The 15,268-nt window shown below is 44.2% G+C and overlaps 1 protein-coding gene across 3 annotated transcripts in view; it reads left to right on the forward strand.

The window, feature by feature from the left end:
* Window positions 1-15,268, forward strand: part of fzd3b (frizzled class receptor 3b) — a 56,578-nt gene that overhangs the window by 17,435 nt on the left and 23,875 nt on the right. For all 3 annotated transcript variants that reach the window (XM_060934431.1, XM_060934432.1, XM_060934433.1), the window contains one exon: window positions 14,151-14,347. In XM_060934431.1, coding sequence (XP_060790414.1) covers window positions 14,151-14,347 — 197 coding nt within the window. The remainder of the gene's footprint in view (window positions 1-14,150; window positions 14,348-15,268) is intronic.

Here is a 15,268-nt window from a genome sequence, read left to right on the forward strand (position 1 = left end):
AATTAATCCATCAACGTGTAGTATTCAATTTATTCTGGACCATTAAAGACGCCGCCTTCCGCGTAGAATCATACGTCATCCTCGCCGCCATATTGGATGGGGCAAAGCGGAGAATAAGGATGCCTCATTCATGTGCTGCATTTAAATGTACCAACAGGTTTGCCGTCCAAACGAGATCACATGGGATTACCTTTCACAGGTGAGACTGGAAAAATACTTTTCATTGTATTTGGTCATTATAACGTAATTTTACGAACAGATTTTTCTGACTTTGTAGCTAATATGAAGTCTCGCGCATAATAGTTTACGCGCATGCGTCCTTACTTCTTCTATTGTTGTGGTGTCTCCGATGGGACCGTCTTACAGCGCACCTAGAGGTGTGGCATGTGTATTGCATCGTTTTCAGCAAGCGTTGCCATATGTACCTGATATTTGACTGATCCGTTGCCCATGTGGACGCGATATTTTTTTTTTTTTAAATCTCGTTGCCGTGTGGATGTAGCCTTAGAGTCACCAGTTAACCTAACCTGCATGTCTTTGGGGGAAACTGGAGCACCCGGAGGAAACCCACGCGGACAACATGCAAACTCCGCACAGAAAGGCCCTCGCCGGCCACGGGGCTCGAACCCGGACCTTCTTGCTGCAAGGCGACAGCGCTAACCACTACACCACCGTAACGCCCGGTGCTGTAATGTATATGTAACAAATAAAGGCTTCTTCTTCTTCTTCTAAACTGTTTGTTTAAAAGACTTAATGGCTGTATGTTAGCACACTAAATCTTTAGCCTCAGACATTATTTGCTTTATGCACTGCATCTGGATTTGACAGTTGTCCGTCAAAAGCATTTTTAAAATAGTAATCACTAAACAGTGTATTGTGTGTTTGTCTTCATGTCAAAAGCACAAACCCATGCGTTCAATTTGAATTCAACACACACACACATGGGTAGTGCATTACCACTCTTCAATCACTCTATCATCACATTTATTAACTTTGAGATGTTTGTCTTTACACCACAAAAACACTCAAGCGTTGTGAGTGCACTTTGTGGGCATTTTTGCATCTGTTTCTTGGAAACCATCCATTACTCAGACGTGAAATGCACCATCGTTATTGCAAGTTTTCCTAATCTTGCCTCGTCACTGAGTGATAAATTATTAGTGAGAAATCCTGCTTTGAAATTAAATAAATGTTCGACAAAATCAATATGCCTGACTTATTCATTTACGCCTATAGTTAAAATATATTTCTTTGATCATTTGTCAGGAGTTTATTTAGTCTGAATCTGTCATGTCACTCAGGCAGGCAGCCGGTGATGTGTGCAGTTACAGCAGTGAAAACACGGTGCCTTGTTTCATTAGTGTCTGCACTGTAATGCTTAGTATATCAGAAGATATAAAATCAAAGTTGGTGACAAGTTTTTATACGGTTCGCCTCTAGTAGCATAGGCCATAGATGCATACATTTCGCTTGTTAATGTTAGATATTTTCTTGCATTTAGTTTCTTTACAAGGCTCCATTTTAAAGAAGGCAGTTCCCGCTTCTTAGCTTGGTTTATTGGGGGCAGCTATGGAAACTATGGAAACCGCTCATGATTGTGGGTCTACAAAAGGACATGCAGGACTGCTCTTAGGAGGTGGTTTTTCCCAGTGACCTCCGACCCCTGAGGATGAGGGCTCATCAAAGACACTCTCTTTAAACCGGCCTTTTTCTGCATCAGCGGTTGCTATGGCAGCGCTGGTGGAAAGGCAGGGGAAGAATGTGGCCCTCAGGCAAGTGGATTGAAGGAAAGAAATGGCCAGAAAGAGACCCCTAATTCAAGGACGACTGAATGACAAGAGAGAGGGAGTGTGAGAGCTGCCATCCCTTTTTTTTCTCCTTTTCCTCTTTAAGATTGAGAAAAGAACAAATATTAAGGAAATAATTCCCCCTTTGGTTAGTTTTACCTATTCAATGCTGCCGGTCTTTTCACACTTGTGGGAGAGTGTGGAGGGCCACCCGGAGCCAATTGGTTGGTGCAGATGCAGTTTATCTTGGTTGGACAGACAGGCTGTGTTTTATTCTGTGTCTTTCTTGGCACACTGCTTTTTATTTACCCGGAATAGAGTTGCTGCAGTGTTTCCATGTCACTCACATAGCTATTTCCCTGCTCATTTCACGCTCTCATTTAAGAATTCTCAATGCTGCCAGCTGATCCACCTTCCATCCTGACACAGAACGTAGCCTGGACAGCATGCCAGGACTGTTTGTATTTGCCACACCCAGAACACAATTGAATATGGAATTTAAAAAAAAAAAGTTTTTTTTCAGGACAAAACCGCTGCACCATGAGAGAACAGATGAGTGTGTGAGTAAGCAGAGAGCCTGTGGTTCAAGTCTCAGCTTCACTGAGTTGGACTCTTAAGTCCTGACAGCGTTGTAGGGAAAAGGCTGTCATACAAACACACACGTTGTCATTTTCTCTGCAGTGTAGTGTATTCTGCACAAGAACACAGCAAGAATGATTGCCAGCCAAGTGCGTTACCTATGGAGTTGGCTCAGAGATGTGCCTGGAGATAAAATGAGCGAAAGACAGGAAGGTGTGCAACTCTACTGAGGGATTGCATGTTATGTTCTCTCTTTCTCTTTCTCTCTCTCTCTCTCTCTCTCTCTCTCTCTCTCTCTCCATGTTTGGAAAATGGTAATTGAATGTATTCATTGTGTAGGTCTACTTTTCTTCAACTTTAAACTGCTTAGCGATAATGGATTAACAACTTCATTCTGTGATTAAGCCTGTAAGTTATTAAGCACTGTAATGTGTGAACTGTCATCAGATCCTTAAGATTAAGCGATGGCTAAATTTGTCATCTGATCCCTAAAATGCCCTTGGGGATACTTTAAATTGCTTCTGACAGTTTTATGAAGAGTGTATGATACTCATTCAGAGGCAGTCACAGGTCCACACACACAACCAAGTAGGGGAAAGGTGACGTATTGTCAGTCTATAGAGTCAGAGCCTTTTGAATGGTTAATCCTTAGAGAACCCATTTTTCTTCACAAGTATGCTCACTGAAAAAGCTGGCAAACTGGCTTTTCCACTAATAGCGACCCAAACTGGCCGAATCGTCACACTGAGATAGCTGGAGAGAACGAATGAGAGAAGGAGACGGGGAGAGAGATAGAGAGCAGTAAGTTCAGACTCGGAACCAAAATTATGTACCTCAGAGAGTACCCCAGCCGGGGTGTCGTGGCTCAGGTGGATAAGGCGCCATACCATAAATCTGGGGACCTGGGTTTGATTCCGACCCGAGGTCATTTCCCGATCCCATCTCTCTCTCCCACTCGTTTCCTGTCTCTACACTGTCCTATCCAATAAAGGTGAAAAAAAGCCCCCCAAAAAAGAAGAGATTACCCCAGCTGTCAGTCGAGTGCAGTACTGACTTCCTCACTATCTTTTTTGGTGTCATTTTCCCCTTTTTTTTCTACCCTCTAATTCTCACCTTCCTACATATAAGCCTCAGAAAGAATGGCTGTAACCTGATAATTGACCTGTACATTTCCTTCTACTACGCCATTGGAATAGCTGGATGCATTTACACGTCTCTCTCTCTCTCTCTCTCTCTCTCTCTCACTCACATACACACTCACACGCGCACACACACAGACATGCCTGAGTAGCTCAGGAAGCACTGAAAGCAGTCATACACTTGAAGGCCTAACCTCCATTGATTCTTTAAGTAAATTGTAGCTTAGACAAAGGGAAAAACAGGCAGGAACTTAATCCTTCCATTTAAGTATTTGAAGAGGAGTGGCAGTTGGCATCTGTGAGAAACAAATGTGTTCTTTTTCACTCCTGCCAAAAAAGCCCACCCCGTTTCTTCTGCTACTCCTCTTGCGCAGTGTGGGCTGCCTAGCATAGCAGCCGGGTAATCAGATCCAACGCTACAACGTTTTAATTACCCATTAGCATTTTAAGCACAGAGATTAAGCTAGATAATATGCTTACATTTGCATTTCAGGAGTAAAATATGAGCCAATCCTGTCATTCACTCACATTTTTGTTGTTGTTGTTGTTTGTTTTTTTTTTAATCTAAGAACAATTTTTTCCCCATATCCTTCACATTGAGGATATTATAATTATTTACATCAGTCTTGTTTTACGGGCGAAAGGCGGGGTACACCCTGGACAAGTCGCCAGGTCATCACAGGGCTGACACATAGACACAGACAACCATTCACACTCACATTCACACCTACGGTCAATTTAGGCCAAGTTTACATTAGACTGTATCTGTCTCGTTTTCTTCGCGGATGCACTGTCCGTTTACATTAAACCGCCTGGAAACGCCGGGAAACGGGAATCCGCCAGGGTCCACGTATTCAATCCAGATCATGTCAGCTCCGGTGCTGTGTAAACATTGAGATACGCGGATACGCTGTGCTGAGCTCCAGCTGGCGTCGTCATTGGACAACGTCACTGTGACATCCACCTTCCTGATTCGCTGGCGTTGGTCATGTGACGCGACTGCTGAAAAACGGCGCGGACTTCCGCCTTGTATCACCTTTCATTAAAGAGTATAAAAGTATGAAAATACTGCAAATACTGATGCAAATACTGCCCATTGTGTGGTTATGATTGTCTTTAGGCTTGCCATCCTTCCACTTGCAAGTGGTAAGTGATATGCACTGGGATCACACACAGCGGCTCAGTCCCGAATCACAGCTTGTGCACTTCACTCGCGCACTCTGTGAGCTGCGCAAGGCCGGAGTGCGCACCCTCCAGAGGGCACTCGCTGTTCAGGGCGGAGTGATTTGGAGCACAGGATGCCTGCGGAGCCGAGCGTATCCGTGTATTGGTGTTGCTGTGTGCACGCAAATCGTGTATTGGTGTTGCTGTGTGCACGCTAATCGTTTTAAAAACGTTAATCTGATGATCCGCTGACACGGTCTAATGTAAACATGGGCTCAAGGCCAATTTATGCTGACAACCCAGTCCTCGCAGACGGTGTCGCAGACAGTGTCTGCGTAGCCCCCCCACCTTCGCAGACGCTCTGCGCGTACCTCCCAAAAATTGTGACCACCGCAGAAGCCTCGCAGACAAGAGGGCTCTGATTGGTCCACTCTACCCGCTGTACACGCACTTCCGCTTCCCTACTTTCCCGGTTTGGTTTGTTTTCACGACCGGCATTTTTAAAAACACGAGCGAAGATGGAGCAGCATGAAGAGCGGTTGATTGAGGAAGTGAGGAAGTACGGACATCTATACGACTCCAGTTCTAGTCATTATAAAAAAAAAAAGTTCTAGTCATTATAAGTAACCGGAGGATAAACACTCCACTAACCACACCCACCAACTACTCCTAGCGACTTCGCGCCCCCTTGCGTTGTGCCAGTGAATAACATCGCGCAGGCCTATAACTCCCCGCTCAACAATAAATTACAACTGTCTGCGAAAAGCTATCTGCGAAAGCCTTGTCGCAAGAGCATGCAGAGGCCTTTAGAGTCACCAGTTAACCTAACCTGCATGTCTTTGGACTGTGGGGGAAACTGGAGCACCCAGAGGAAACCCACGTGGACGGGGGGGGGAACATGCAAACTCCACACAGAAAGGCCCTCGTCGGCCACGGGGCTCGAACCCAGGACCTTCTTGCTGTGAGGCGACAGTGCTAACCACTACACCACTCTTTGGAATATATATAATATTTTATATACATTTTGCAAAGACGTTTTTGTTTATACAGTATAGTCTTCTCGATCAGTGTGATGGATCAACTTTAGATTTCCAGACATTCCAAAAACATTTCAGTTATCTCCAGATAATTTTAGCCATCATTTAAATAATCTCATCTCATCTCATTATCTCTAGCCGCTTTATCCTTCTACAGGGTTGCAGGCAAGCTGGAGCCTATCCCAGCTGACTACGGGCGAAAGGCGGGGTACACCCTGGACAAGTCGCCAGGTCATCACAGGGCTGACGCATAGACACAGACAACCATTCACACTCACATTCACACCTACGGTCAATTTAGAGTCACCAGTTAACCTAACCTGCATGTCTTTGGACTGTGGGGAAAACTGGAGCACCCAGAGGAAACCCACGTGGACGGGGGGGGAACATGCAAACTCCACACAGAAAGGCCCTCGTCGGCCACGGGGCTCGAACCCAGGACCTTCTTGCTGTGAGGCGACAGTGCTAACCACTACACCACTCTTTGGAATATATATAATATTTTATATACATTTTGCAAAGACGTTTTTGTTTATACAGTATAGTCTTCTCGATCAGTGTGATGGATCAACTTTAGATTTCCAGACATTCCAAAAACATTTCAGTTATCTCCAGATAATTTTAGCCATCATTTAAATAATCTAACGTTGCATAATAGACCACTTTTCAGCAGAAACATGATGGTGGGTGTCTGGGACTTCGGCTGAAGAACTGTGGCAAATTCTCCAAAATGTTTCCAAGAGCTGATTTGTACCTGAATCTTCACATCAGTGCCAAAGAGAATTCCTGCATTTTTAAAGCCAGTTACATTTTTGATTTAGTTATTTACTGGTTGCAAATTTTTATAATCAATTTCATTCATTTAATTCATTCATTAATTCTAGTTAGATTTTCATTATTTAGAAGCATTATTTTCCTGTGTGCCTGAGAGTAAACTCTTGCGTGCATTCTGTACTGTAATGCTCTCTGACAGAAAAAGAGGCTTCAGTATGTTGAATGTGCCCTCTGGCGTCTGTAAGGCTTCCACTCTCGGAGCTGGTCAACCACTCACAAGCTTCTGTCTGGCGGAGGCAGGATTGACAGATACACACTAGATACAGAGTGAGCAGGGGAAGGTGAGATGTTCACTACTCACTCTCCCCTCAGGTCCACTTTCTGCACAAAATGCACAAACCAGTGATTTAATGAACACACACTGTGTAGCACTCGCACATGTATTGCACCCACAACACATATGAAATATTGAAGCCAGATCCTCTTTAAAAGCCTGAAGAGTGCACACGAGTGAAAACTTGTGCTGGCGAAACAGGTCCAGAGCTACTGCTCCATTCTGTTTAATGCTCATCTCCTAAGCTGCATTTGTCTAAATGTAGCACAGTTTAATTTTGAAATCGTGTGCCTTTCCCCCCGTGTTTGAGTTGATGGATGGGGAAGAACTTCTCTTGATCTTTTCTCCATCTGATTTGCAGCACTTTGAGGATTGTTTCTTCATATTTTCCAGTTGCTGTCTTTGCCTTGTGAGTCCCAAGAGTTAAAAACCTTTCATCTTTATTTATTAAACGCAGTGGCGTGATCTTTCATCTGACAGTGATGTTAGTGTAAATGTCAGCATCTCAGCCCCAGGCCTAAAAAAGAGAGAATAGTTTTCCCATTTGTTGTTCTTTCAATGCATCCATTAACCCTGGAGAATGATTACCTGACATGCCTTAAATACCCCATTCAATTATTTTCTTTTACAGTCTCTCCTGCTTGTGTTCTGGTGATACAAGTAGAAAGATAGTAGATTTTACACATTAATGTCAAAATGGGGGCGGCACGGTGGTGTAGTGGTTAGCGCTGTCGCCTCACAGCAAGAAGGTCCTGGGTTCGAGCCCCGTGGCCGGCGAGGGCCTTTCTGTGCGGAGTTTGCATGTTCTCCCCGTGTCCGCATGGGTTTCCTCCGGGTGCTCCGGTTTCCCCCACAGTCCAAAGACATGCAGGTTAGGTTAACTGGTGACTCTAAATTGACCGTAGGTGTGAATGTGAGTGTGAATGGTTGTCTGTGTCTATGTGTCAGCCCTGTGATGACCTGGCGACTTGTCCAGGGTGTACCCCGCCTTTCGCCCGTAGTCAGCTGGGATAGGCTCCAGCTTGCCTGCGACCCTGTAGAACAGGATAAAGCAGCTACAGATAATGAGATGAGATGTCAAAATGGAAGTGGGTTAGAAATGTTTTAGAAAGTCTCTGATTTTTTTTTTTTAATGTGACGCCACCTTGAATTCATATGTGTTCTGACCTGCATGTTTGTAAAGTGAACAAGTCAAACAAGTGAACATCAGTTTTGTAAAACGTCATGCTGTTTTGTGTATGCTTCTTCTACTCTGGTGCGCTACTTCAGTCCCAGGTCCATGAATAATCCACATACAGCTTTCAGCAGCACTAAACATTCAACAGCAGCAGTCCTGTAAATTCAAGCATTTCAGCCTGGCAAGCAGAAAGCACTTACAGACTTTACCACTAGAGCTGGCACTGAGAGAGCAGGGCAATGACAAAATCAGTATGACATGACTGGAGTGAAAGAATCGGCACTCTCCTGTCCGTTTCCACAGCTGCGTCTGTTGGGCGTAAAAAGCGGCACGTTGTGATTGTCTTTTGATCCTTGTTTAATCTCACCACTTCAGAAACTAACTAACTAAATGTTTCATCACCTGCTTTAAATATTCATGTGACATCTTGTTCCTGTCTTGTGAATTTTAAAGTTATTTTCAAACCTTTTTTTTTTAATTTTAGGGTCAGATGGTTTTGGTGCAGGGGCGTCACGGTGGTGTAGTGGTTAGCACTGTTGCCTCACAGCAAGAAGGTCCTGGGTTCAAGCCCAGCGGCCAGCGAGGGCCTTTCTGTGCGGAGTTTGCGTGCTCTCCGCGTGTCTGCATGCGGATGCTCCGGTTTCCCCCACAGTCTAAAGACATGCAGGTTAGGTTAATTGGTGGCTCTAAATTGACCGTAGGTGTGAATGGTTGCTTGTCTCTATCAGTGCGTTTACATGCACATCCAAATCGAGCTACTGTCGGTAATCGAGCTAAGGGTCCCAGCAGGGGTGCCAGAGGAATCCAATCCTACATGCACACAAGGAAATCGAGCTATTGTGTGAGGTACATTGTGCACCTGAGCCACAGGTGGCGCTACACGCCCCATCGTGTTGGTACACTTCCGGTTGTCGTCATGAAGAAGAGGAGTGATTTCCACCTTACATTCACACCACATGTCATTGCCACCTGTTGGCTACAAACTGTCCTGCGCAGACCACTGTTTTGTAAGACAACTTATTTTGCACAATTGTATATTTTTCTAAAGTCCATTTTTTGCTTACAATTTAACTTATGTCTTAATAAACACACAAAAAGTTCAACTGTTTTTGTTTTTTGTCTCCTTGTTCCTCCTGACCTCTTCTGCTGCTCGCTACTACTACTGTTGTCATGCCGACCGAGGCTGTTGTGTTTCCCGCTTGTGGTCTCGTCACTCGTCACTTCCGGAAGGGAAGTAAGTAGCTCGACTACGTAGCTCGATAGCGTTACATGCACTATTGCCGCTTTTCCACTACAAACGCGGCTGAGTCGGGCTGAGCCGTGCCGTGCTGAGTTGGGCTGAGTCGAGCTGAGCGGGGCTATTGGAGTTGCATTTCGACTACAACCGCGCTGAACCGTGCTGGCTGGAAGTGGGTGGACACATTGGGTGGAGTTAGCGAAAGTGGGTGGACGTCACGTGATGTCGTTAAGCGGCGCAAACAGTGACATCAATGATCTTTTAAGCGGTAGTCTCACGACCCGGATAGTAAACAATAAACATGGAGGACATGGAGTCGTTAGTGTTGCTGGTCTTGGTTCTGTGGCTTGTTGTCACCGACAACGCCAACAGATACTGGCAAGAGCGTATAGATGAGGCGAGGCGCATAAGGCTTCAGAAATTCTCATAATTCGTAATTCTTCTTCTTCCGGGTTTGCGGTGTTTACAGATCCCAGCGTGCTCGTGGGGCGTGTGTGGGCATGTGAGGACACTCCTCCTCACCAATCAGTGCACAGGGGAGTGTCTGCTCACGCCCCCAGCCTCACTTAGCTCGGTTTGGCTCGCTTCAGCCCCACTCCAAAACCGTGCGAGTTTTAGGGGCTAAGCAGGGCTGAAGCGAGCTGAGTCGTGCTGTTCTGAGGTAGTCGAAACGCGAGCCGTGTCGGGCTGAAGTGAGCTGAAGCGAGCTGAAGTGAGCTGAAAAAGGGTAGTGGAAAAGGGCCATAAGTAGCTCGGCTACAATCGCATAATCTAGGTCGCGTAGCTCGATTACGAGAAATCCAGTTCGTTTCGATTTCAGCCGAGCTAAGGTGTATCCATGGCATTTAGAACTTCAATTTCAGTCGAGCTACGGCAGAAATTCGATTTTCTCTATGTGCATGTAAACGCACTGTATGTATCAGCCCTGTGATGACCTGGCGACTTGTCCAGGGTGTACCCCGCCTCTCGCCCATAGTCAGCTGGGATAGGCTCCAGCTTGCCTGTGACCCTGTAGGACAGGATAAGCGGCTACAGAGAACGGATGGATGGATGGTTTTGGTGCATTGCATTCCTTGTTGTAAAAAAGACAGCTGAGAAAAGATGTTTAAAAACCTGTCCAAGTATAGTATCATAATTCCCAATACCTAAATCAATCCCATGGCAGAAAAAAATATAAACAACTGGCATGATCACACTTTTTGTATTTGTTTTTGTACATGCTGATGGTTTATCTGTGTATAGCCTCATACATTACTGAATAAAACTCTTCATCTATGTATATCTATTACATATGCTATTGGTCCAAAAAAAAAAATCGATTTCCTTCAGTGACTTTTGCATTACATTACATGCATTTAGCAGACGCTCTTATCCAGAGTGACATACAACATGGCCAGAGCAGCCTGGGGAGCAGTTGGGGGTTAGGTGCCTTGCTCAAGGGCACTTCAGCCATTCCTGCTGGTCCAGGGACTCAAACCAGCAACCTTGTGGTGCCAAAGCTGCTTCTCTAACCATTAGGCCATATTTAGTTTGTCGTGTACATCTTTGTGTTGTCTGTTTTAAGCAATGTGTTATCAAACCTATTAGCTAGATGAAGGCTAGACTGAGCCTTTTTAAAAACAGGCAACACACAATCCATTATTACATTTGTGAATTAGGCCCTGTCCACACGGCAACGGATTCAGGTGACTCCGATACAATTGCTTATCGTTTAGGCCTGGCGTCCACACGGCGCCGGCGTTTTGGGTGCCCAAAACGCAATCTTTTTGAGAACGGGTTCCAGAGTGGAAAGATCTGGCAACGTTGCCGTTGTGAAGTCGTCTGGATGAGTAAAACGGATTTGTTTACGATGACGTCACAACCACATGACTGAATGCTTCACGCCGGGTAGAAGTGTAACGAATATCACCAGGAAAAAGCCTTACAGAGCACTAGTGAGAGTGAAACACGAGCTTGGATATTATTATTATTATTATTATGCTCAGTGTTAGTTCACAGTAGTAATGCAAGAAGCAGAATAGTGACAGTAATAGTGAAGCAAAAACATGCAATTGTACAAACACTGCAGCTCTACAGCAAAATATTCATTTATAAAATGGTCTGATTCTTAACACCAGTAGTGCCAATGATCTCATTGCGATGCGATGCGAGTTGTCAAGAAATCCTATAACTTGGTTCATGAAACGCGCTTACAAAATATTTTCACTGTGAATATTTATTGTGTAATGCCTGGTGCAAAGTGAGAGAGAGAGAGAGAATAGCCCTTAGGGCAGAGTCAATCCCGCCAGCAAAAATAAGGGGAAAAAAGGAGCGATCTCACCTCTTCAGATGATGGTTTAAGTCCTACAGTACATTCCTCAAAAAAGGGCGTAGAAAAGCAAATTAATCCATCAACGTGTATCATTCAATTTATTCCGGACAATTAAAGACGCCGCCTTCCGCGTACGTCATCCTCGTCGCCATTTTGGAAAGGTCAAAGCGGAGAATAAAGATTAGCTGCGTTTAACTGTACCAACAGGTTTACCGTCCAAAGGAGATCACATGGGATTACCTTTCACAGGTGAGAAACAGCAAATTAATCCATCAACGTGTAGCATTCAATTTATTCCGGACCATTAAAGACGCCGCCTTCCGCGTACGTCATCCTCGCCGCCATATTGGAAAGGTCAAAGCGGAGAATAAAGATTAGCTGCGTTTAACTGTACCAACAGGTTTACTGTCCAAACGAGATCACATGGGATTACCTTTCACAGGTGAGACTGGAAAAATACTTTTCATTGTATTTGGTCATTATAATGTAATTTTACGAACAGATTTTCCTGACTTTGTGGCTAATATGAAGTCTCGCGCATAATAGTTTATGCGCATGCGTCCTTACTTCTATTCCCATACGAAAAAGAACAGTAAAGAACTTATAAGAGTTTACCACTGTCTTAGTAGTAAATCCTTATAAATATAAGGATAAATCCTTATAAGGATTTATAAATAAGTATATATGCCATGTATGATTTACTCCTGAAAGTGGCCCATTTTGCATTTTCCTCATACAAATTTTTTATGAAAATCTAGTATGTATGAAGTGAACATTGTGCATGGTTTTTACAGATAATGTGTATGATGAATTACACCGTCTTTGTATGCTTCATGTAATGTTTGTAGTTTTAAATTATATTTTACAGTTTAAAATGTATATGCCTTTTATATGTAAATCCACATATGTTTGTGTTGGATTTACATATAAAAGGCATGTACATTTTAAACTGTAAAATATAATTTAAAACTACAAACATTACATGAAGCATACAAAGACGGTGTAATTCATCATACACATTATCTGTAAAAACCATGCACAATGTTCACTTCATACATACTAGATTTTCATAAATTTGTATGAGGAAAATGCAAAATGGGCCACTTTCAGGAGTAAATCATACATGGCATATATATATTTATTTATATTTATAAGGATTTACTACTAAGACAGTGGTAAACTCTTATAAGTTCTTTACTGTTCTTTTTCGTATGGGTTGTTCTGGTGTGTCCGAAGGGACCGTCTTACAGCGCCCCTAGAGGTGTGGCATGTGTATTGCATCGTTTTCAGCAAGCGTTGCGTTGCCATATGGACCTGATTTCTACTGATCGTTGCCCATTTGGAGGCGATATTTTTTTTTAAATAACATCACGTTGCCGTTGTCGTGTGGATGTGGCCTTAGCCTGTTTGTGATGGAAACCCTCAGTCCTCTGTGATGTCCTTGCATTGCTCTTTCCATTGAAGTCAAATTAGTTTGCGCATATTAACTTGTCTAAAGGGGCGGCACGGTGGTGTAGTGGTTAGCGCTGTCGCCTCACAGCAAGAAGGTCCGGGTTCGAGCCCCGTGGCCGACGAGGGCCTTTCTGTGCGGAGTTTGCATGTTCTCCCCGTGTCCGCGTGGGTTTCCTCCGGGTGCTCCGGTTTCCCCCACAGTCCAAAGACATGCAGGTTAGGTTAACTGGCAACTCTAAATTGACCGTGAGTGTGAATGGTTGCCTGTGTCTATGTGTCAGCCCTGTGATGACCTGGCGACTTGTCCAGGGTGTACCCCGCCTTTCCCCCGTAGTCAGCTGGGATAGGCTCCAGCTTGCCTGCGACCCTGTAGAAGGATAAAGCGGCTAGAGATAATGAGATGAGATGAGATGAGATGAGACAAGAACTTGTCTAAAGGCAAAAACTACAGCACTGTGAGTCTGTTTTAAATAAAAAATTGTGAAAAGTTAGATTGCTTATTTGATAGTTACATTGAAGTATTAAAAACTTCTGACACATTCAAAGCAGCACTAGGCAGGGAAAAGCATTGTTCGCGTGTGTGCCCATGTCCCTCTCCCCCCAGTCAGCAAGCCAGTGATAAAGGGCCAGACCCCAGCAGGAAGTGCATGTGTATTGGCTGGCCCCAGGTGGAAGGGCATTGTTTGCTTCTCCAAGGATTTGCATGTTAATGCCCAGCTCTGCAGCTGTTCTGTCTCCCAGCATGCACTGGTCTCCTTGGGGACACAAAAGCACAGTCAGAGCCACCCACAGGCTGGCGAGCCTCAGGAACGGGCATAGGATTACAGTACTGAGGACAACTTGCATGGCTGCCTCTCTCTGTGTACCTCTGCAAGACACAGTGATTTCTGATAAAACTCAAGAGTGGTGTCTTCAAATCGAATGAATGTTTGTTGCAGTGGCAAACTTGTATATCTTGGCTTAGAAATATTGAACACATCATCTTACGTGGTTGATCTTTTTCATTTCAAAACAGAAAAGACCTAGTTATGTTTCCCAAGCTCGTTTGATTAGTTCCACTGAAGTGGCGTTGACGGCATGCAGCGAGCTGTTATGAGAACTGTCATTCTGTCGCCGCGCTCTTGGCAGAGTCTCATCCTCCACTCCTCTCTCTCCACAGCTCTTTCACCCCATGGTGAACCTGCAGTGTTCTCCAGACCTGAGGCCTTTCCTGTGTGCGCTCTACGCCCCCGTGTGTACGGAGTATGGCCGCATGTCGCTGCCCTGCCGCAGCCTGTGTATCCACTCGAAGAGAGACTGTCACAAGCTAATGGATATGTTTGGTGTGTCGTGGCTTGAGGAGATGGAGTGCAGCAGGTAAAGGTCATTGGGTCTCATGAAATACTGACATGACTGATGATGTTTATTAGTACTCTAGGGAATTGTTTGAGTAAAAATACACAACTGAGATAATACAGACCTAGAAGAACAATTTACATGTGAATAAAATGCTGTATTTCTGCAGTAAAATATTTATTTAATGTTTTATTTATTTTAAAAAAGTATTTAACATTTTTTTATTTATTCATTCCAAGTTAGTTGTCAGCTTTGACCAGTTAGTTGACCGGTCTTAAAGAACAAAGACTAACAAAAGCATTTTCCAAGATGCACGTCACATTTGGAGGAGAGACTGCTAAAGCTATTCAAAATGGAGTTCAAACCCCTAGGGCAGGGGTGGCCAACCAGTCGGAGCCCAAGAGCCACAATTCTTACTGTGTTACGGCAAAGAGCCACATCGGCACATGAACATGGGCACACAAATATTACCCTTCCTTCTGCGCGCGCGGACACACACACACACACAGCCACATTGATGTCACACTCCAACTTAACCAATGCCCCACACCAACATGATAATGATACATTTACTGCAGTACCAAGACCACAGGCCAGTCATTTTCAACAGTGGCGACTGGTGAAAAAAATTGTAGGTGGGGCACAAAGGCAGACATTGTTTACATGTGGAGATTCCCCCCATTGGGGGATTCCGGGGGGCCTCCCCCGAAAAATTTTGGATTTCTTAGATGCAATTTCCTGTATTCTAGTGCATTTTGGAGTTACCTGTTTAACATCGAAAATGCAAAAGCCATTTTGATTCAGCTTGAATTCTCAATTGCATGACCTGCACAAGACCTGCATTCAAATAAATAAGTATTCAAATAAATACAGTCAGTGGGAAAATGGAAATTACAAAGTGCTAATTTAATTTCCTCAAACAGTACAAGCTCAGTTATGCAT

This window comes from Neoarius graeffei, chromosome 11 (assembly GCF_027579695.1).
Source record: "Neoarius graeffei isolate fNeoGra1 chromosome 11, fNeoGra1.pri, whole genome shotgun sequence".
Classification (NCBI taxonomy): domain Eukaryota; kingdom Metazoa; phylum Chordata; class Actinopteri; order Siluriformes; family Ariidae; genus Neoarius; species Neoarius graeffei.